Source organism: Leuciscus leuciscus (assembly GCF_965113295.1).
Source record: "Leuciscus leuciscus genome assembly, chromosome: 19".
Lineage (NCBI taxonomy): Eukaryota > Metazoa > Chordata > Actinopteri > Cypriniformes > Leuciscidae > Leuciscus > Leuciscus leuciscus.
The window spans coordinates 14761938-14786748 of record NC_138743.1 but is presented as its reverse complement, the minus strand read 5'-3'; the positions used below and the strand labels follow the sequence as shown (position 1 = coordinate 14786748).

The window sequence follows — 24811 nt, the reverse complement described above, 5'->3', positions numbered from 1 at the left end:
GTAACTCTCGTTCATTTACCTATTACAATATTGTCACAATGGGTCTCTACAAAGGGAAGTAAGGTTGACAGAGCCTTTTCTCTATGTTTAGCTAGTGTTTATTGACCGGTCTTGGTCAATTGGTTTCAGCTGTCAGTAAAAATACTTGAAATTTGGAAGACTCACTTCTCCATCAGTCTTCATAAGCTGTAGGGTTTCGTACTTAATTCTTGGCCTCTACCCTGCCCAAAATACATTTCTCTAATTTGACGAATGTACTTTTGGGGATATCTACAGGCAACATCTGTGGGCTGTGATAGAAATATTTTTTGTAATGGGTATTTTCAACATTAAATGTACAGAGAAATGCAGACTAAGGATGCTCAGGTCAAAGGCCATATATACTTAACCAAAAAGTGCTTAACACAGTAGAACTAACAGTCATATTAGCTTAGATCAGTACAAACCAATCACCAGAACAAATCACAGTCAAGAAGACTTGAGTGACATTGATTTTTACTCAACTGTATGATTTAAATGTACATGTATCTTTCTATTCAGGAGACTCACTTGGTTGTTGTGACCAGTGATCTCCCCCGGCCGTGAATAAAACTTGTGTCAGGTATATGCTGCGCAGCTGAGAAACAGATTATATGCTCAAAATACAACAACAGAACATCTGTGTGTGATTGAGGTAGTGATAGAAGTACTAAATATTCAACGCTCAAAAGACAACTACAGAACATCTATGTGTGATTGAGGTAGTGATAGAAGTACTAAATATTCTGCATTCAAAAGACAACAACAGAACATCTATGTGTGATTGAGGTAGTGATAGAAGTACTAAATATTCTACGCTCAAAAGACAACAATAGAACATCTATGTGTGATTGAGGTAGTGATAGTAGCTTCTTGACGGGACGCCGTCACCTTACTTCAGGGAAGTATTGTATTGTAAGTATTCAGGTAATTACCTCGAGATACTGTAGTTATTATTTTAACAACTGCAAGTTGTTTAAATTGTCCGTGGTGAAGAAGTCAGATTAAGTAGGTTGTATAACGTTGTATACGTATTAAGAATTTCCACGACAGGGCCCTTGAAGCCACCCTATTATTACTTTCAAATCCATCCATTTGGCCCCCTTTTTATCAATATTTAATTATTTATCAATTTGTAATACTTCAGTCCTCGATATGGTTTAGATATAGCTTTTCTGGTATTTACTCTTACTGTAAATAGTTAAATCAAATTCAAACAGTCAAATTAAACAGAAGCGAAGCATTACAGCTTTTAGGGGAGTAACTCGCTGTAAGAATTCCTGTAAAATCGTTAGGTGTTATTAACTCTAAATGGACCACTTACTTTCAAAATAAAAGTTTCCTGCGTTCTCTTATCCATCACCAACAACACCTGCACATAAAAAACACATATAAATAAAGGCAATGTTTAAGCAAAAACACTTTTGAAACAGTGTAACGTCACCCTCTAAACATCTTTTTGTCAAGGGAGTTATATTTACAGTAAATATGGATCACGGAGTCACTATAGCCTACAGATAGAAAAGTAAAAAAAAAAAAATTTAACAAATTAATCCTTTAAACCTTTTTAAAGAGTTTAAAAAGACAGATCCTTGTCAAGAAAACAGTAACAACAGGGAGAATATAGGTACGAGCAGTGATGACGAGCCCAAGCACTACCGTGCCATCACCACCCGAAGGCTTTAGGAAAACACTGCGATTCAAGGAAATAAAAGTGGACTTCTTAAAAGTTTATCATAAGTGCCACATTTCCTGCTGCCAGCTGGTGGCGCTATGACTGTGACCCACAATAGCTACAACCAAGTGATCAACACCCATCACCAAACATACAACTGCAATTTAATCTAATTTGATAGGAGAAGATATGAACCTCTTTCGTTTCCCTTTGATGCTTTTTTTATTTTTATTTTTTTAATGGCAACACTGTTCGATATATCTAAAATCCTGTGCTCACTGTGCATTGTTTTTATAGAGACAACACATTGCTTGCAGCTCTATATATACTTTTCCCACCAAGATTTTGAGGGCTTTTGGAAAACATGCTTAATTTATAATGTCACAGAGGTGAGAACGGTGCGAGGAAAGAAAGCTCTCAGATTTAATAAAAAATATGTTAATTTGTGTTCCGACGATGAACAAAGGTCTTATGGGTTTGGAACGACATGAGGGAGTAAATGATGACAGAATTTTCAAATCGATAAAACTCTAATCGGAATCGAAAAGAATCGGAATCGTCAAAATTCAAACAATACCAAACACAACAGGCAGTTGTATTAAAGTTTGTTTGTTTCTGATTCAAATTCACCCTGTTAATTGTGACATATACTGAGATGATTTTTGGTCATAACTGCCAATCTTAGAAAAGAGCTTGTGAAGATTGTGATGTGTACCTTATCAATAACGCCCAGCACTCTGTAATGCTTCAGCTCATCAAAGTGAGTCTGCTCAGACCACGAGACGCCACAGCACTGTGAGCCTAATGCCTGAAGAGACACCAAACAAAGAGACACATGATGGATATGGAAAGGTTGTAATTCATAAAAATGTGCACAGAATAATCCAATATGTGAGTGCACAATGTTTTAAATGTTCCTGTGAATGAGATAAAACATTCATATGCAAAGTGCATGTAAATATTGTTTACTTATTCACTTTTACATCAATTAAAATTGTAAAAATCAAGTCAGATTAAACTTGAATGAAGTAGCAGTGCATGACACACTTTTCTGTCGCCATATAAAAGAACATTTATTTCAGTTTCTGCTTAAGATGCACTGAACTTAAAATACTGAAACCTGAAGCCAAATGCTGAAATTCTAACTTTACATTAGTTTTTAGATGTACATGTATATCATACATGCTTTTCAAAACATTTCACAAAATTAAGCCTGTCAGGTTTCAAAATATATTGTACAAAATGAAGTTTATCCAGTTTCTGTTCATATTTTCAACCTATTTACTTTCAAAAATATATAAAAAAATAAAATAAAATAAAACATTCTCTAGTTTATGCCTTCATTAAAGGGATAGTTCAATCAAGAATTAAAATTAGCCCATGATTTACTCACCCTCAAGTCATCCTAGGTGAATATGACATTCTTCTTTCAGATGAATACAATTGGAGTTATATTAAAAGTGAATGGCCGTTTCTGAAGTCCATAAAAATGCATCCATCCATGATAAAAGTGCTCCACACGGCTCCGGGGGGTTAATAAAGGCCTTCTGAAGCGAAGCCATGCGTTCGTGTAAGAAAAATATCCATATTTAAAACTTTATTAACTAAAATAACTAACTTCCGACAGACGGCCGTATGCATCGATTTACGGTGAAAGAGTAACACTTGAACTGACGCACAACGTAATGAACACGGAAGCACAGAGGATAGCAAAAAAAAAACAACAAAAAAAACAGTCACGAATTATAAGTCTAAAACGAGAACTTTAAAGAGAAATGTTGGAGGAGCTTGAGTTTGTTACCCCAGCCCTGTTCGTTTGAACCAGGAGAGGCGTCAAAGCTTACGCTACTCCTACATCCTACGTCATACATCGTCAAGTGAGTCTTTTTGTGCAAGTCGACTTGCGTAGGCCGTCTGACGGAAGCTAGTTATTTTAGTCTACAGTTTTAAATATGGATATTTAAATATGGATGGCTTCGCTTCAGAAGACCTTTATTAACCCCCGCAGAGCCGTATGGAGCACTTTTATGATGGATGGATCTGCTATTTTGGGCTTTAAAATCTCATCCTCCATTTACTGCAATTATAAAGCTTGGATTAGCCAGGACATTTTTTTATATAACTCCGAGTGTATTTGTATGAAAGTCATATACACCTAGAAGGCTTGAGGGTAAGAAAATCATGGGCTAATTTTCATTTTTGAGTGAACTCGCTTTAATCCTGATTTGTTCCTCACTTTATAGAGGATCAAATATTGCATGTGCATTGTATTAGTGAGGTCTCAGGTGAAAGGTCAGACACACACTGACCCTGCTTTGAGTGGAGCTCTGGCCCATGCTGTCCTTGAGCTGTGCAGAAATGAGCTCGGCACGCATCAGATATTCTGCCGTCTTTCTCTTCACAGCCTCCCGTCTGCTGGGACTCACCTCTCCTGAAATACGCAATAAATGCACTCTCAATAAACACTAGGGGTGTGAATCTTCAGGCACCTCACAATCTGGATATCTGAATATTCTTTTTTTACTTTATTTTTTATTTATTTATTACTTTAATACTTTTATATATAATAATACTTTTGAGAATAATTACGAATTACTTAAAAACAATTGGATTAAAAAAATTATTAACCAACTAAATATAGCTTCTTAACAGCAAATATAAATTAATAAAGGGAAACAAAGAAACATAAGCAATCAACAAAAAGTGCTTTCAGTCAGTGAGTGCTTTAAGTATCTGAAAGTTTTCCAGACAATGGCAGTGAGAGATTTTTTCTCTTTCTCAGCATTAATGCTGTTGCTGTTTGATTATTATGACAGCTGCATGCCACACACGTTCATCAAAATGAACACACACAAAGCACATGCGAGTATTTGAAATTCTAACAGGTAAAAAAGGCTTTAACCATGAAACCTTATGAATGTTTATATACTAGTTTGATAGTTTTGTGTGTGTTTGTTTTTGGCAGCAAGCAGAAAACAGGACACTAAATGTTCAGCAATATTATTGATCTGACTATATGAACAACAGCCGAAATGCATATTTTCCTGTTATCTCTGTAAAGCTGCTTTGAAACAATCTGTATTGTATAAAGCACTATAAATGTGACTTGAATTGACTCTAGCGCAAACAAATGTCATGATGAAAAAAATAATTTAGCTCACAACTGATTCTGAAAGCTTTGGATGCATCGGAGAAAAATATTTTTTCCTCCTACCTCTAGTAAACATGTTTGTTTTTTGGTCCGCACCAAAAGTTAATTTGCTTGGAGTGAAAGCTGTTTTTCAAACATGGATGTGTTTAACCACTACCGATGATTATAGAAACTGCATAAATTACAACTTATGTTGATAGTAATAAGTGCAAAAACTTGACAGTAACAAGTGCAAATATTTTTGTGCAAAAAAGTTTTTGCTGTGAGAAATCATGAGAACGCTCATCAACGCTTCAAAAACATGTTGTCTTCACCGAGCGCTTAGACAGATACACATGGGAGAGTTTGAAAGTAGGCGTCTATGAGTGGATCCCTAATAAATCCACCGAAAGACGGATCCACCGATAGACGCTGCTTTCAAACGCTCTCATGTGTATCTGTGTGAGCGCTCGGTGAAGACAACATATTTTTGAAGCGTTGATCATTGTAGCCAATCACAGGCATATACGCATGTTGAGCGCGAAAACACAATGGCCAATCAGAAGCATATATGTTGAGTGCGTGAACACAATGGCCAATCAGAAGCATATATGTTGAGCGTGTGAACACAATGGCCAATCAGAAGCATATATGTTGAGCGCGTGAAATGGCCAATCAGAAGCATATGTTGAGCGCATGAACACAACGGCCAATCAGAGACATATATGTTGAGCGTGTGAACAATTGCCAATCAGAAGCATATAAGTTGAGTGTGTGAACACAATGGCCAATCAGAGACATATGTTGAGCATGTGAACACAATGGCCAATCAAAAGCATAGGCTATATGTTGAGCATGTGAACACAATGGCCAATCAGAAGCATATATGTTGAGCGTGTGAACAATTGCCAATCAGAAGCATATATGTTGAGCGCGAGAACACAATGGCCAATCAGAGACATACATGTTGAGCGCGTGAACACAATGGCCAATCAGAAGCATATATGTTGACATGCGACCAATAGGAGACAATTGCAGCTGTGCATGTGTAAATACATGCATTTAATGACATACCTTGTACACCCTGCAGCAGAAGATCCACACCTCTACGATAGTAGGAAAACGCCACTGCAAATTCCTGCTCCACCTCTTTCTGGACAGCTAGAGCGATCAGCCCACTGGCCTTTTCCAGGTAGTCCTCCTTCTCTGTGGAGCTCCTGAGACTGGAGGCAAAGCTCAAAGTCCCACTGGTGTGGCTGGACTCTACTCCCACCCGGCTCGGGGACGTCACTGGCTGTGGGATTGGAGAAGAGTTGCTTTGTGTTGCTTTGTGCTTGATGCTGCCTGATGCCATTCCATCGTCCACAGCAGCCAGAAAGTCTCCATCAACCTCCAAAGAATTCAGCTCACTGTGACCGCTGCCACCTGCCATTAAAGACACAAATTCAGTACGAACTACACGACTGGATATGATGCAAAAAAAAATGATATAGCTGCAAACAGCAACAAAAGGGCCAAGCATTAAGGCGCCACCACTACTAAATAGCTTTAAGAAAACAATGCACAGTAGGCCCATCCATGTGATCAGCCACCTTGACCAAATTTACAACATCAATTTGATCTAATTCTGACAATGCACAATGAGACTCTTCTTGGGTCCCTTTCTTGTCATTAATTTGGCTTGACGAAAACAATAACTGTACTGGTGGAGAGTCTGGTGACTGTGGTTAAAACTGTTTAGTCAAAAGGGGGCGCTACAGAGCCCAACTGCACGTCCTTGTTTTAGCTTTTGCCTATGCCTCCTAACAGCCACCAACTCTGATATGTTTGGATGACAAATTTCATGAAATTTCAAGCATGCTAAGAACTTTAAAACACCAGAACATGCAAAGAAAAGCATTTTGAAGTTTGATTTATTACCATGGCAACACTATTTAAAAGATCAAATATCCCTTTGCAATTTTACATGAGCCATGTCTTGAAATTATTCTAACAGCATCTGAAGCAATTTGGGTAAATTGAAGAGAATATTTCAAAGCCTGTTGTGTGTGTCATGCTTCATGCTGCCAGTTGTTGGCACTATGACCGTGACTCACAATAGGCCTTTATGACAGTCAGCGTGTCGTCACATCCGGCCCTGATTAGTAGCGTAAATTAATTTCCGCCAGCATCATTGTCAATGGACAGATGCCAGTTTTGAGAAGAAAATTAAACTAATTTAGTTGAACTTAACAAAAAACATTAATATCTAAAACTGTTTATTTAGACTTACAAGATACCCTACCATGTGTCATATTTAATTTTATTGTGTAACATTATCTGAGAGACGCGATTGTTTGCGCTGCTGGTGTTGCCAGTCATGAGATTCAAATCCAAGATATGTATCGAACCATAATTTCTGTGTGCCGTTATACCACTAATGCCTGTAAGAATCAGAAGTGTTACAGTTGGTCAGAGTCCACTCAATATCACTCAAGACTGTAGTTTTGTCATTGTTCATTGAGTTCAGCACGTTTGCGAATCCCTGCATAATAACCAACAGGAGTTGTTGCAAAAGTACAGAACTCATTGAGTCCAACAGCTGCAGTGATGTTCTTTTCTTACTTTCTGTATATAATCCATTTACAATTTAAATAATAGTTTTATTTTTTATGCTGCCCATGTCATTCTGACTATTATTATCTTTATTATTTTAGTTTTATTTCATTTTACAAAACAATAGAAATTACAATACTAACATTTAAGGTAATTTCTTTGTTTTCAAACATTAAATAATTTTTACAGCTTTTATTTTGGTGGAAAACCACAAGGAGACCTCATCACTTCCCTTTGTTGACAACAACAGATTTTACTAAAAATTCTCATGACAAATGTTGCGTTCACAAATGCAAATTATAAGTGACTCAAACACTTGTAGAGTAGCATTTAATGTGAATCGAAACTGAAAACACAGACTGTTACAGTACTCTGAAACAAGATTATATATATATTTACATAATTACATCAGAACCGTTGCAATTTGATGATCGCACTAAGCCATCTCACATTCTCACCAACATGCAGATCAATTCATAAAAAAAGTACTTTCAATGGCAATTTTTACTCGCATTTAAATGTAAACTGACTGATGATAGCAAAGACAATAGCAAAACAAATCTGATGTAACAAACTTAGATTAATAGACTACATTACTTATATTTTAAGCATTAATAATTAGCTAAATTAGCTAATTCAATTTCTTTATTTATTATTTTTTTCACATAGTTAAGTAAAATAGTTCTCTTACGAGAGGTCTCTCGTACTGCGTAAGATATCTTACGCTAGGGGAAAACGCGTTGCGGCAGCATGCAGACATAGGCGAGGCAGCTCGCGCGCCTATTGGCTGCTCTGCAGCAACTGCAGCAGCCTATCGAGCAGCCGTCGTCTGCTGCCGCTTCCGTCGACATCGCTGACGAGGAAGCCCTGCTGGGAGAGGATGATTCCTGCTCTATCCTGGCGTCAGGCAGTGAGGATTGGGCGGGCTCTGAGGATCCCACGCCCCCTGCCCGCACATCGTCAGGCAAGAGAGCGTCCATCGAGACGGAGCTCATGCGAGTACTCGGCCTCGAGTGGTCTTCGCCCGAGCAGCCCGCTCACAACCGGCTGGATGGATTTTTCCTGCCTGGGGAGCGCGCTTCGCCTGCGTCCAGACCAGCGCCTTTTCTTCCTGAGTTACACGAAGAAGTCGCTAAGTCCTGGAACGCCCCCTATTCAGCTAGAGTGCGTCCTGCTGTTTCTTTGGCATTCTCCGCAGTTGACGATGCCAAGAACAAAGGATACCTTTTGCTGCCGCCGGTCGAAGAGGCGATAGCGGCCCACTTATGTCCGCCCTCCGCTGGACGGCGCGCTAATTTGGCCCTACCCTCTAAAGCTTGCCGCACGACGTCAAGCCTGCTCCGCCGCGCTTTCTCCGCCGCCGGGCAAGCTGCGTCAGCGCTGCACACCATGGCTACGCTTCAGATCTTCCAGGCCGATCTCCTCCGTAAGCTGGATGAGGAAGGACCTGACGCGATCTGCGTGCCGGACTTAAGAAGTGCCACGGACCTCGCTCTCCGTGCTACTAAGTCTGCAGCGCAGGCCATTGGACGGAATATGGCCTCTCTCACTGTGACCGAGAGACATCTTTGGCTGACGCTCTCGGAAATGGCCGAGTCCGAGCGCACCGCGTTCCTCGACGCCCCGATTTCCGCCACAGGCCTCTTTGGATCCTCCGTCAAGGATTTTGCGGAGAGATTCGCAGAGGTGCAGAAAGCGTCACAGGCTATGAAGCACTTCCTCCCGAAGCGCTCCAGCTCTGCAGCAGGCCGTGCGAAACCGTCTGCTCAGAGCTCACAGCCACAGCCACCGTCCACTGCCTCCACTTCGCAGCGCCGCCAGGCCCGAAGCGCGAGACCGCGCTCCCGCTCATCCGGTCGCCGCCCCGCCGTGCGTGGCCCGCGACCTAGGATTACGGTGAAGCCCGAGGCCCCAAAGTCGTCCTAGCACGTCTAGGAAAACGACGGTGTTCAAGTCCCGCTGTGGCCGGACTCACACCAAAGCTATTCGCTCGTCCAGTTCCAGAAAATGTGACTGTTCCAGTGTTTTCTGCAGCCAACAAGCCGGTTTTGTCACCCGCTTGCCTGCACACAAATGCCGTTTTCACGGCTACCCAGATAAATCCCCAAAAGAGTGTATTTTCTGGTGTCCCGGCCACGGCCGATGGTGTCTCATGTGTAGTAAGAATGCCCACTGCCCAGTGCCCATCTCTACACACAAGCACAGCCTGTCACACAGGGCTCGCGCACATAAAACCGACTCAGATCGGTTGCGCTTCAAAAATGGTGAATGTGCCCACTACCCAGTGCCCACTAACACCACGTTATGCATGTCTCACGGTTTCTGTAAAAACGAAACTAACGTGCACTCGCTTCACGCAAGCGAACGATGCTTTCGGTGTGATAAATGTGCCCGCTGTCCCGCGCCCACATCCACACATAGACATGACAGTTCCCACGGGAACCGCCCAGCCCTCCCCCTCGCGGTTGACCACCGAGCGCGGGCAATCTGCCCGCTGTTATCAGCGCGCCCCATGCCTCAAATGTCACGAGCGCGACGCTTGTGTTGCAGCACGCCGAAGCTTCTCCATCGCTGAGCGAGCGGAGCGCGCTTCGTATTCAACCCCTAGCTATCCATGCAGACGCATGGGCAAAGCTGCCCGGGGTTTCAAAGTGGGTGCTGAACATTATAAAAAGAGGCTATTCGCTACAGTTTCGCCGACGCCCTCGCCGCTAAGCGGCGCGCGTCGAGACCACGGTAAAAACAGAAGTAGCACATTTACTTCGAGCCGAAGTGGCGAAACTATTGAGCAAAGGGGCCATAGAGCCTCTCTCTCAAGTTCAGAGCGAAGGAGGGCTATACAGCAGATACTTCCTGGTACCGAAAAAAGACGGGGGTCTCAGACCCATACTAGATCTAAGGCAACTGAACAGAGTGCTTGTGAAGCGACAGTTCAGGATGCTCACGACCAGACAAATCCTTGTGCAGATTCGCCAAGGAGATTGGTTTGTGTCAATAGATCTGAAAGACGCGTATTTTCAAATACAGATAGCGTCACGTCACAGGCGATATTTGAGATTCGCCTTCGAGGGCCAGGCATATCAGTACACAGTCCTGCCGTTCGGTTTGTCCCTGGCACCCCGTACATTTACGAAGTGCATGGATGCGGCACTCGCACCCGTCAGAATGAGAGGCATGCGAGTACTGAACTATTTGGACGATTGGCTGATTCTAGCGCAATCTCGCTCAGTGCTCATAGAACACACGACCGTTTTACTCGATCACCTCGAGAATTTGGGTCTCAGTGTCAATTGGGCGAAGAGCTCTCTGTCACCCAGTCAGAAGATATCTTTCCTGGGCACAGAATTGGACTCGCTGTCCATGATAGCGCGACTATCACCGCAGCGCACGGTAGACATTCAACGCACAGCGAACTCGTTTCGCTGCGGCGCGTCTGTCCCGCTCAAGAAATTTCAGAAGATGCTAGGTCTCATGGCCTCAGCATCATCAGTGCTCCAGCTGGGCCTGCTCCGCATGCGCCCGCTGCAGTTTTGGCTGAAAGCGCGAGTCCCACGCAGAGCGTGTGCATCCGGTTCGCTTCGCCTCAGGGTCAATCAGAAGTGCGTCACAGCTCTGAAACCTTGGAGAGCGAACGACTGGTACCAATCAGGTGTAAGCCTGGGGACTTCCTCGAGGGTGAAAGTGGTGTCCACGGACGCGTCCACCTCGGGATGGGGAGCGCTGCTCGAGGGCAGACCGTTCTTCGGCCAGTGGTCGGAACGGGAAAAGCTCCTGCACATAAACTGCCTCGAAATGCTGGCAGTAGACAACGCGCTGACGCGTTTTTGTCCCCAAATAAAAGGACGCCACGTCCTGGTCCGTTCGGACAACGGAACCTGTACAGGCTGGCAGAACGCCTCCTGGTATGGGCTCAGTGCAACCTGCGCTCGCTCAGAGCAGCGCACGTGCCAGGGCTCCTGAATATAGGACCAGACAGACTGTCCAGGAACAATGTTCCGGCAGGCGAATGGTCTCTACACCCACAGACAGTCCAACTGCAGTGGAAGAAATTCGGCAGAGCGGAAGTAGACCTGTTCGCGTCTCAAGAAAACGCTCACTGTCCGGAATTTTTCTCCAAGAGCAGGGACGCGCTGGCCCATGTGTGGCCCCGCCGCCCGCTCTATGCTTTCCCCCCCGTCTCTCTCCTGCCTCAGGTGATAGAGCGGATCAGGGAAGAAGGATGCTCAGTATTGCTGGTGGCACCGTTCTGGGAAAACCAACCTTGGTTCCCAGTCGTGATGCAGTTAGCAAGTACTGCCCCGTGGCCAGTACCAGTGAGGAGAGACCTCCTCTCACAGGCCCACGGCTCGATCTGGCATCCTCACCCGGAATTATGGTCCCTTCATGTCTGGGCCATCAACGGGTACATGTTGGACTCCCTAAAGGAGTATTAAACACGATCACGCAGGCTAGAGCTCCGTCTACGAGACGGCTCTACTCCTCGAAATGGTCAGTGTTTTCGGGCTGGTGCACAGCCCGTGGTGTGTCACCCACAGACTGGGGTGTGACGGAGGTGCTTTCCTTCCTACAAGAGCTGTTGGATAAGGGCAGGGCCCCCTCCACGCTCAAAGTTTATGTGGCGGCTATAGCAGCGTTCTCGGGAACAACGCTTGGTCAGTCAATAGGAAGGAACGATTTAGTCATCCGCTTCCTTAGAGGGCTAAGAGACTGAATCCTCCCAGACCTACCTCAGTCCCCGTATGGGACCTTTCTACGGTTCTGGAAGCCATGAAAGGTGCGCCATTTGAGCCTTTACAGTCAATTGATTTGAAACACCTGTCTTTCAAGACTGTGTTTCTGCTGGCTCTCGCTTCAGTGAAGCGCATAGGGGATCTACACGCGCTCTCTGTGAGCGCGGCGTGCATGGAGTTTGGGCCTAATGACTCAAAGTTATACTCAAACCTAAGCACGGTTATGTTCCAAAATCCCTCAACACACCGTTTAGGGCGCAGGTTATCTCCCTGTCAGCCCTACCGGTCCCTGATGAGGAAAGAGACGCGAGCCTCCTTTGCCCAGTCAGGGCATTACGAGCTTATGTGTCTCGCTCGTCTGTTTTCAGACAGACGGAGCAGCTCTTGGTTTCATTTAGCGGACGTTCTAAGGGACTAGCCGCGTCGAAACAGAGCCTATCCAGATGGATAGTTGATGCTATAGCGCTGGTATACGCCTCCAAGGGCATGCAGTGCCCGTTGGGTGTCAGAGCGCACTCCACGAGAGGCATGGCCTCTTCGTGGGCCTGGTCAAGTGGGATTGCCTTGCAAGATATTTGTATGGCGGCAGGCTGGGCCTCCCCGTCTACATTTATAAGGTTCTATAACCTAGAGGTTCCCGCCCTGCAGGCCAGGCTGCTGTCGGTCTAAGTTTACCAGTATTATCTGACCTGATGCTATCAGCTCAGAATGCTGCGTCTACTGAGCACAGCTCAATGTTTGACAGTGAAAAGTAGCAGCACGAGATGTGCCTGGGCAAACTGTGTAAGACCCACATTCCCCCATCAGTTCAGTCTAAGCAACGCTGCCATATGTGGAAGAGTGCGGCTTCGCCCCTCCCTCTTCCCGGACTCCCTGTGAGTTCCCTGAGTGATTGTGCACTATATGTACCCCGGGCTTTCGCCCTTGGGTCTTTGGTGTCAGATCTCAGCACGCACGGCGTTTTGCATTGGGTCCCCTAGCGTAAGATATCTTACGCAGTACGAGAGACCTCTCGTAAGAGAACGTACTCGGTTACTAACGTAACCTCGGTTCTCTCTAGAAGAGGGAACGAGTACTGCGTATCTTGCCGTGCATGCACACGCTCTGGTTGCTTCGATGATGAAAAACCAGATAATAGCTGCCTGCGAGCGGTATTTATAGGCCTAGACCACGCCCATTTCGGCGGGACGTGACGCAGCGGGCGCGAAGTGCCTTGATTGGGTCTGGCGTCACGCCAGGCCTCGCTCGATAGGCTGCTGCAGTTGCCGCAGAGCAGCCAATAGGCGCGCGAGCTGCCTCGCCTATGTCTGCATGCTGCCGCAACGCGTTTTGCATTATTACAAAATTAAGGATAATTTTTGGCTTCAATATCTCGCGGAAAAAGGATTTTCCCCTAGCGTAAGATATCTTACGCAGTACTCGTTCCCTCTTCTAGAGAGAACCGAGGTTACGTCAGTAACCGAGTACGTTTTTACAGAGAACCATTACATTTTTACTGGTATTGGTACAGACTACTGAAGTTTTGGCTTTGTGACTATTTACACATTCAGAATCTTTTCACTTACACTCATGTTTAGATGGGTTGGCCACTAGTAAATCATCCACAAAACTGATATGTTTGGGAACTACAGAAAAACAACATCGGAAAAGAAGAAGAAAAAAAGAACATCAGAGAAAAGCATCAATTCAATCAATAAATTAATCCGTGTAGAGTCATGAAATAGCAAGATAACAAAAATATCCAGATACTAAACTAAACAACTAACTGAACGGATACATTGACTGCATTCGTGCAATCATCAGTGTTTGAAATTAACACCCGCCAAATGCAAACACTTTCTCTTACCATTTGCATTTCATCCACTGTGTAACGGTCACCAGCTGGAGTGCCCTTGAGAGCCACCAGAGGGCACTCCACACCAGACTCTCACGTTCACTCACAGACTACATCTCCCATCATTCTCTGCCTGGACTCATCAGCACTCATCACATTCACCTGCATCTCATCTTCTTGTTTAGTTCACCCCATATAAGCCTGGTTCACCCCTTCACTCACTGCAAAGTTTTGTATGTTGTTGTACTGCACTTCTGAGTGTTTTCCTGGTTTTCTTGCCTGTCCCGTGGATTACTCTTGTGCCTCTGACCTAGGGCTGTCAAAATTGCTCAAAAATGACGTTCGAATATTCCCTCTAAAAAACAAACGAATATTCGAACTATTCGAACATCTGGTTGCGCATTTTGTCAATGACGCGCATTACGTCAATAACAGGAACAATTTATACAAAGAGACATAAACTACTTGTATAGGTAGTTCATTTAAGTTTAAACATATTTGACAACGTATTACCTACACAAAAACAAGTAAATCACCTAATGGCCAAGACCGCAGACCTCACTCTCTCTCGCTCGCTCACTCGCACTCGCAGGCACTCTCTCTCTCTCTCGCCCTCACGCTCCAACTGCGACAGCTGCGTTCACACCAAACGCGAATGGAGCGTCTGGCGCGAGTGATTTCAATTTCGCTTCAAACTTTTGCTTTTGACGCGCGAATGGATTCAAAATGTTCAAGAGTCCAACTGGACGCGGTAGACGCGAATCCGACATTGAACGCTCCGAGCGAGCTGTGCTGTGTTAAACATAGAACTTTTCCTTGACATGAAACGGTAAATAATCAAACCAGTGGAAGCCTGCAGTGCATGAAACTGCTGTATCTAACCTACCTTATTCATGCAATATCTATTCAGTCAGTACAGTAGCATACACTTTAGTAATGTTTCTGTTTAACGTTAACGCCTTCTTCCTGTGACCTGTCCCCACTCGCAAAGCAGACAGCCGCGCCTCAACCGTTTTTCCACATTATTCGAATATTCATTTTCACATTCGAAATTCGTTTTTTTTAAACTATTCGAATATATATTCGAATTTAGAATATTCGTTGACAGCCCTACTCTGACCCCTGCCTGTTTCTTTCTGTTTGTTTGTTTGTTTATTTATTTGTTTGGACTGTCTTCCTGTGCTTGACCCTCTGCTTGTTGGATTACGATTCTGGATAACCCCTTTAATAAAAGCTGCATTTGGATCCTCTACCCTCGTGTCTCAGAGCGGTTCGTAACACACTGACTGTTTTTCACTGTCTTTTTCACAACTTTTTCACTGGAGTGAGCTTTTTTCAATAAAGGAGAGATTTTTTTTTTTTTACTTGCATTTTATTTGAATGGTATCCGCAAACAATGACTTACTGTTGTAAAACTGAAAGCCATTCAATGATTCAGAATCAGATTTTCCAATGAATATAAGCAGTAATTTTGATAATCTGGTTTATTTCTGATATTTTTTATTTTGGCTAGTAGAAGTTCTCAACGGCAGGTAACTTAATTTTAGATGGTTAGTGAAAAAGTTCATTTCAAACACGGAATTTTTTAAAACTGTGGCTTCTCACATAACAGTTTTTTGCAGGTGTTTTATACTGTTAAAATACATTTAGGGTATTTTTTTGTTGTTGATACTTTTCATTCATGCTAACTTTATTGAGTGTGGGAAATAGTTTATGTGTGTCTAATTTAAAAAAGCAAGTTTGATGAAGAACTTACCTTCAGAGCTGCTATCTAAGAGACTGTCAGCTAGGAAATCAGAGAAGGGCTCGGCTGGGCCGATGAGCTCAGAGGTGTCTTGCACCTCACCACCCTAAAACACACAAAGACACAAAACATTTGAGATCACCATGTTTAATTACTGCAAAAAGGGGAGGAAATGATAAATAAGAAAAGCATGAAAGGAAACAATGGTTACTCTATACATACTCTATATGCCTATACAGGTCTTCCTTCACAAAGTTCTCACTCTTGGTTTGATTAGCTGGTTGATCTCACCCTGGATTACCTGGATACCTGAGTTTGATTCAACCTGGCTAAAACCAAACGATTACATTACTTTAAATGAGTCCACCCCACAAGATTACGGTTATAAACATGAACCTCATCTGAAAGGCAAAGGGGGAGGTGTTGCTGTAATTTATAGTAATATTTTCAAAATTACTAAGAAGTCTAGTTTCAAATATAATTATTTTTAAGTGTTGGTGCTTAATGTAACAATATATAGTGTGAATGATAAATCACGTTTGAGATTTGTGCTGGCTACTGTATACAGGCCACCAGGGAACCATTCAGACTTTATCAAAGAATTTGCTGATTTTCTATCAGAGTTAGTAATGGCTGCAGATAAAGTCCTAATTGTTGGTGATTTTAATATACATGTAGATAACCAAAAAGATGCATTGGGATTGGCATTTAAAGACATTATTAACTATTGGAATTAGACAACATGTGTCAGGACCTACTCATTGTTGTAATCATACTCTAGATCTAATATTATCACAGAATCAATGTTGATGCCGTTGAAATTCTGCAGCAGAGCGAAGACATCTCAGATCATTATCTAGTCTCGTGTAAACTTCATTTAGCCAAGGCTGCAAAGCCGACTCCGTGTTACAAATATGTTAGACCTATCACTTCTGCCACTAAAGATTGCTTTATTAATAATCTTCCTGATCAGTTTCATCATCTCAGCGTCCCAGATAGCTTAGAAGAACTCGATATAGCGACAGAAACTTTTCACTCTCTCTTTTCCAGCACTTTAGACAGTTGCTCCGTTGCCCTTAAAGAAGATTAAAGAAAATAGTCCAATGGTACAACGAGCACACTCAGGCCTTTAAGAGAGCAGCCAGAATAATGGAGCGCAACTGGAAGAAAACAAAACTAGAGGTATTTCGCATTTCATGGAAAGAGAGCTCGATTGCATACAGAGAGGCTTTAAAAGCTGCTATATCTGCTTATTTTTCAACCCTGTTAGAAGAAAATAAACAAAACCCTAGGTATTTATTTGAAACAGTGGCTAAACTAACGAAAAATAAAGCTTCAAGCCCAGAAGTTTCCAAGCAGCACAGTAGTAATGACTTCATGAACTACTTCACTTATAAGATTGATAATATCAGCGAGAAAATTATAACTATGCAACCGTCTACTACAGTATTGCATCAGGCAGTGCATTGTAGTCTCCCTGAGGAAAAATTCGATTCATTCATTGCTATAAGAGAGGAAGAATTTTCTAAACTCGTTAAATCATCTAAATCGACAACATGTATGTTAGACCCTATACCGACTAAGCTACTGAAAGAGATGCTTCCAGAGGTCATAGATCCTCTTCTTAATATCATTAATTCATCTTTGTCATTAGGATACATACCAAAAACTTTTAAGCTGGCTATGATTAAACCGCTTGTTAAAAAAACGCAACTTGATCTTACAGAATTAGTCAATTACAGGCCAATATTGAATCTACCTTTTCTGTCAAAGATACTACTTTACTTTATTGTTTATTTTTACAGGGACAATGCACAATTAAGAGTAATTCCACCAGAGTTAGCTAACAGCTAATTTACATCTGCTGACCCTGGGCAGGTAAACAAATAAAATAACATACAATATTACATATACACCACACAAAATCAAAATACAAAAGTCCAGGAATGTAAGATTTACAAAATCAGTATATAAAAACAAATAATTTACAACAGTCATTAGTGGTTGCAGATTTGTTCTGATAGTACCCAGTACTTAAGTTTGGTTTTAAAAATTGTGAAGCTATCAATGCTTCGGATGTTTATGGGTAAGGAATTCCATAACCCTACTACTCTAACCGAAAAAGTTGACCAACGGTTGTTTTTCTATACTGCGGTACCAAATCTCCCCTAGCAGATGCTCTAGTCCTACCAGCACTTCCGTTAAGGGCCAGGCATCCCTTAAGAGGAGGGGAGCAAGATTATGGATAATTTTGTACATCAGGCATACTGTACATCAGTGTAAAATACAAAATTATTAAAATTTAACCTTTTCAAGATTGTTTTTTTGTCTAGCACTTTCATAATTTGTATCATTAATACAATAACTATTATAATCAATTACTATATAAAATTATAATAATAATTATTATTATTATTAATAAATATAATTATTATATATTATTATAATCTATTACTATCATAATCACTGTTATACTAGAAAAGGCGGTATCCTCACAACTATGTTCCTTTTTAGAAATAAATGATATCTGCGAGGATTTTCAGTCAGGATTTAGACCGTACCATAGTACTGAGACTGCTCTCAGAGTTACAAATGATTTGCTCTTATCATCCGATCGTGGTTGTATCTCTCTATTAATGTTACTTGATCTCAGTGCTGCATTTGATACTATTGACCACAACATTCTTTTAAATAGACTCGAAAATTATGTTGGCATTAGTGGAATTGCATTAGCATGGTTTAAATCATACTTATCTGACCGTTATCAGTTTATAGCAGTAAATGAAGAGATGTCTCATCGATCACAAGTTCAGTATGGAGTACCACAAGCCTCAGTACTAGGACCCTTGCTGTTCACTCTGTACATGCTACCTTGGGAGATATCATTAGGAAGCATGAAATAGTTTTCACTGTTATGCTGATGATACTCAGCTCTATATTTCTTCACGCCCTGACGAAACTTACCAATTCACGAAATTAACAGAATGCATAGCTGATATAAAAAAAAATTAGATGACTAGTAATTTCCTACTACTTAATTCTGAAAAAAAACAGAGATTCTAATTATTGGACAAAAAAAACTTCCTCACGTAATAACCTAGAATACTGTTTAACACTTGATGGCTGCTCTGTCAAGTCTTCGTCGTCGGTTAGGAACCTGGGTGTGCTCTTTGATACCAATCTTTCATTTGAAAGTCACGTGTTTAGTATCTGTAAAACCGCATTTTTCCATCTTAAAAATATATCTAAATTACATCATATGCTCTCATTGAAAAATGTGGAACAATTAGTTCATGCGTTCATGACGTCAAGGCTAGATTATTGTAATGCTCTACTGGGTGGTTGCCCTGCACGCTTAATAAACAAATTACAGCTGGTCCAAAATGCAGCAGCTCGAGTTCTTACCAGAACCAGGAAGTATGATGACCATATTAGCCCCGTTCTGTCAACACTGCATTGGCTCCCTATTAAACATCATATACATTTTAAAATATTGCTGATTACTTACAAAGCACTAAATGGTTTAGCTCCCCAGTACTTGAGTGAGCTCTTAACGCATTATAGTCCTTCACGTCTATTGCGATCTCAAAATTCCGGCCAGTTGATAATACCTAGAATATCAAAATCGACTTCTGGTGGAAGATCCATTTCCTATTTAGCACCAAAACTTTGGAACAGTCTTCCTAACATTGTCCTGGAAGCAGACACGTTCTGTCAGTTCAAAGCTAGACTAAAAACACATCTCTTTGACCTAGCATACCCAACACATTATAGACTTCTATAATTCAATGTTAGTGTAAGCTCGTCTATTGGTCCAATGGGGGTTTCCAATAATACGGGAAGGTTTCTCTGCGTATTACTTGTCTTTCCTTTTCGCAACACAACAAGATTAAATGCAATATATTTTCTCACGTCTTAACTCGTTATTTCATCTGACTCCATAAATGAAAAAGATTTTAATGATGTCTGTGCATCAAACGTGAACGAATATTTGATTATTCTTTTAAACTCTGATTATATTTTACCCGCTTAGATCAGGAAACTATATCGCTCTGAGGTACCTTTTTCTCGCAAGGCCTCACGGCACAATTTCACCAGTCCCAGTCATCAAAACAGAGGTAATTGGCTAAATATCTGGGATTTGCCGTATTCGCACGTACACAATCGAAGATACTTAAATAGCCCCCTTGAATGCCTCCTCAGGAACTTAATTCAATCGTTTTACTTTAGTAGAGGTCTTGACCACTATTAAAAGACGTTAGTCGATCAACTTTACTTTTCTAGTCTTTTTTTTACTTTTACTTTTAGTCGTCACTAATCTCTGACACAAACTTGTGGAAATATACGAATCCGATAATCTACTTTGGAAAAACAAATCTCAGAGTCAGTCAGAATAAAATCAAACGTTTACAATTTATTAACCAGGTAATGAAGCAATAATTCAAAATCCAATTCATAAGAATAAAATCATCAGTTAAGCATATCATAACAACAATTCAGAAATAGAGGAATTTGTAGAAATTATTACCTGGCAACAACAATTACACACAGCAGTTGTGTGGGAAGTCAACCTACAGACTCCCCTAACTTTTCTGCTCCTTTTTTTCTGTTTCCTTATATACACAGATAATTCAATATTCTTACCAAATTGTGGCGTCTGTCATTATAATTAGATTTTGGTTCCCTAATTGAGGAACACTGTGAGATCAGAATTTTTACTTGAATGGGTTCTTGTTTTACATACAGGAGGTATAGTCTGAATGGAGGATCTGGGGGATGGAACACCTTTTAGAGACATCACTTTTCTCATATTTTATAACTTCTTTTAGCTTTTCATTATGGTTGGGAGAATGAGACCATTTTACCAGGCGCACTGAGACACTTTAAATGATATCAAACACGCATAGTTACTTCTTGTACATACTTTAACATTGCATAGGTTTTCAGTGTATTTTAGGTGAGGAGGAGGGGGGGTGAGGGGGAGATAGTGTGTGTGAAGTGTGAGCTGCGCTGTGTGCTGCGTCTCGGAAGTTCCTGTTACATATGCAGGAGATAGTTCAAGTGTTAATTCTCAGGAGGGCCTTTTGTTTAATCGAGGGGTCGATCAGACATACTGGCACCAGCCTTTCATTAGGCTGCATAGATTAGGTCAGCCGGAACCGAGAACACTTCCCATAAATCCTAATGTTCTCGTTACATCATAAAAAGAATGGCATCTACGCTAATGTTAGGCTCTCTGTTTATCCCGAGGTTTACCGCACTCCGCCGGATCCAGGCCGTATCCAGATCTGATGAAGGACCTGTGCCTGGACGCGACGACAACGCAGTCATGAAGTGTCAACTAGTCTCTCTCCTGTGAAGGGCTCCTGCCTCTCCCTTTACCTCTCTACAGATAAAGCGTTGTCGGGATAATTCCGGTTCACGTGGCTATGCGGAAGCGATAAAAATTCTGTATTATAAATTTTAAGGCCAGACAAGTAGTTTGTTGAGGGTTGGTTTGAAGGGAAGGACAACACGCCTGCGCACATATTCAAACCCGCATTCACTGAAATTCACTGTGGTTGGTTGGTTGTGAATATTTCAACTTAAAACATTAAAAATTTTAAACTCCACATTCACCTTCCAGACTTCACTTCCAAAATATTCAGGCTGTGGTTCTTTTTCTAACTCTTATAGACGGTACATTTGATTTTCACCAATCTCCGTTCTAGTTGATCCCAAAGGTTTTGGATGGGGTTGAGGTCAGGGCTTTCAAGTTCAATCAGAGTTCAATCAGCCAGTTTTTTGTTTTAGTTTTTTTTTGCTGATATTAATGCCAAGGAAGTTCGGATCTCTTCAGCTGTGGAATCAGCAGAGAGTTGCTGACTTTTACGACCGATGCGCCTCAGTACTCAGAGAACCGCTCCGTGACCGTGACTTTACATGGTCTTCTGCCTCAGAAGTTGCTGCTGTTCCTAAACGCTTCCACTTTCCAATAATATCACTTACAGTTATTCGTGGAATATCTAGCACGGATGAAATTTCACAAACTGACTTATTGAAAAGGTAGCATCCTATCACAGTACCACGGTGAATTCGAATTCACTGAGCTCTTTAGAACAACCTTTTTTTCCCCACAGGGCCTGTTTACACCTTATCACTTCATGTGCCTTCTGATTCGATATCTATTTGATGGTGGGAAAAAAAACAGGTGGAAATGCCCTCTGAGATGCTTTCGAGACTGATTTAAATCCGATCGCTCAAACCACTTTAGGAGGTGGTTAAGACGCATTCCAAATTAAACTGGAAAAGTGTAAATACATCTGGTTGTTGAAACCATACGCAAGCCGTCGGCCATTTTGGAGCGGTCCGTGAACATTCGAGAGCAAGTTGACTGAGCGTCTGCAACCGTAGTTAGACGCATACGCATATATGAATATCTATCTATATATAAAATAGACTTCAGCAGATGCATTCAGCATTCTCTCCTGTGAAAGGTTATCCCATTTCTTCTGGAATTAAAATCTCGGCAGTTTCACAACCAGAAGCATTTCAGTGGGCATTTACACCTGGTCTTTTCACCATCGGATAGCCATCAAATAAAATGAAAACAGGCCCAGGTGTGTCCCAATGCTTTTTCTCCATTTAAGTGCATTTATGAAAACCAGTATCTTTGGCCCAATAGTTTAAAGGTATTCAAAAAGTTCCAGCACAATGTTTTTTATGCTAATAGCTTGATTAATTTGACTGGTTTTAATATATTCATTGAATCATAAGAAAAATTATGCCAATTATGCCAGATTCGGATGAACTTGCTGTCAGACAACTCCTAGATGGTTGGTCCATTTTTTAAAATATTCAGATCATCTTCTGAGCATGCTTGCAAAAATGTATGGATTTCGTGTACATATACCAAACCATTATCGTTTAACGCATCAATGGATTTGATGGCACCGAATATTAGGCTGTTTCTCTGAAATCCTTTGACACCAACATTTGTGTGTGTAATTGGCACATTAGACTGACCACATTACATAAATTTAGTAAATTAACATCAAACTACATTTCATACCCTATAGGAGGCATGTGCAAATTCATTCAATTAAAATGCATGCCATTATTCTGGGTCATCACTGAGATGTTTCTACACTTGGACTGGAGCTCAACTTCGGCTAAATCAACTGATTGGACATGATTTGGAAAGGCATCCACCTTTCAAAAGTCTAATAGTTGAAAATGCAAATCAGAGCAAAAACCATGCAATGATGTCAAAGAAACCTGTCAGAGACAGGATTGTATCAAAGCACAGATCTGGTGAAGACTAAAAAAACGAAAGTTCTCAAGAGCACAGTGGCCTCCATAATACTTAAATGGAATAAGTTTGGAACAACCTGTCCTTAGGGAACAAAAATATATGGGAATATACTGCAAAATATAATGTGATGTATTATATAATACATTTCCATATATGGAAACTAGTGCTTATATTTTTCTATGTACTACAATATGCATTGACCATGTATGGCTATATATTACTACATATAAAATATTTAAAAATGAAAACAAAAATAGCATTACATGTAATATTCACAAAGTTTTATCATTTATTGTGTGCATATATTGCACATACATGTTCCCATATAAATGTAATTTCACACATATATACGCACACATTCACAGAATGAGTTACAACAGATTTCTAGTTTCTAGCATGCTTTGCTTCTGACTGTTAAAGGAGAGCAAATGTTAAAATTAAGTGTTATTTCATTTGTTTTGCTCAATATTAATATTGGGAGATCTGTTAGTGTTTAATGTTCTATTATTTAGGAATTTAAAAGGTTTTCTGGTATGACTGAGTATGACTACCATTGTGCTGAAGAGTAGAGCCTGTGGTTCGGTTGACGACCTTGAAGGCTATAATTACTGTGTTTTAATAGTAATGGCTGTCTCTTCAACACAATGATAGTCTCTTGGCTAAATACTTTAGTACATGCAGGTATGCTTGTGCTTTTGTTAACTAGCTTGAAAATATGAAACATTTCTAATGTAAATAATTATAAAATATAAGAAATATATTAGATTATACATTTCTCTATATATGTGTTTATACAGTAAATATATCTGCAATATATTAATATTACTATATTAATACACAAGCAGTATCATATCTGATCACATATTCATCTGTATATTATGAAGTTTATTACTGAATATAAAATTACATACATTATGATATATTAGTAAATATATTGTTACATATTTTTCAATATATGAAAAGCGGCAATTGCTTATGTATTATTCAATATATTGTATTATATTATATTATATTATTATTCCGTATATTTTAAAAAATACCGTTAAATCATTTAATATATTGATCCTTCATTTTTATAAGTAAATATGTTTTCTTTGAGTAGGTTGGCCTCTTCTTAGAGTTGGCCGAACAATCTGAGGAGAAGAGCCTTGGTAAGAACAAGATGGTCAGTCTGTTTGAGCTCCAGAGATCATGTGTGGAAATGCAGAAGGCCACTGCAACACCGATCTGGGCTTTATAGCAGAGTGACCAGGCGGAAACCTCTATTCAGTTTTAATTAAAAAAAGAATTATTATTATTATAAGAGTTTTTTGCATAAGGCTGCAACATAAAAAAAAAAAATTAAAGGGGTCTAAATACTTTCTGAATGCACTGTAGTTGACCGTGAAATAAGGCAAGTTATGCGCGATGTCCAGAGGGTGTCCTATAACTTATGAAAGCGTTTCTTAATGAAATTCATAAAACTGCAGGCCCACAGTTAAAATGCACATGACTGTAATTGATAGATGAATAAATGTAAATATCCTCAACCTGACAGCTTTGATAGTATATTAGTTAATATACATACCTTAAAGAAATCCTGTATATATTGGCTGCCATACAGAGCAGGAATATTAGCACTGAACTGCAGCAAATCCTCTGAGCACTGTCTTCTCTTTTCAATCACAGAATCATCAAAACGACCTTAAAACACAAAAGCACAAGATATGCTGTAATGCAAAGCCTTTCAGGATATTCTGTGATTTCAAACCTTCACAACAAGTCAAAAGTTTGGACAACTACTTAATCTCT

The 24811-nt window shown here is 40.9% G+C and overlaps 1 protein-coding gene across 2 annotated transcripts in view; it reads right to left on the bottom strand.

Annotated features, from left to right (window-relative positions):
• rps6kc1 (ribosomal protein S6 kinase polypeptide 1) overlaps window positions 1–24811 on the bottom strand; it is a 130227-nt gene that overhangs the window by 103934 nt on the left and 1482 nt on the right. The window contains exons 4-10 of one of the 2 annotated variants that reach the window (XM_082148462.1): window positions 24588–24703; window positions 15739–15832; window positions 13714–13773; window positions 5898–6248; window positions 4003–4124; window positions 2409–2501; window positions 1343–1390 (exon numbers count right to left, since the gene is read on the bottom strand). In XM_082148462.1, coding sequence (XP_082004588.1) covers window positions 1343–1390; window positions 2409–2501; window positions 4003–4124; window positions 5898–6248; window positions 13714–13773; window positions 15739–15832; window positions 24588–24703 — 884 coding nt within the window. The remainder of the gene's footprint in view (window positions 1–1342; window positions 1391–2408; window positions 2502–4002; window positions 4125–5897; window positions 6249–13713; window positions 13774–15738; window positions 15833–24587; window positions 24704–24811) is intronic. The other variant, XM_082148463.1, reaches the window with a different exon arrangement.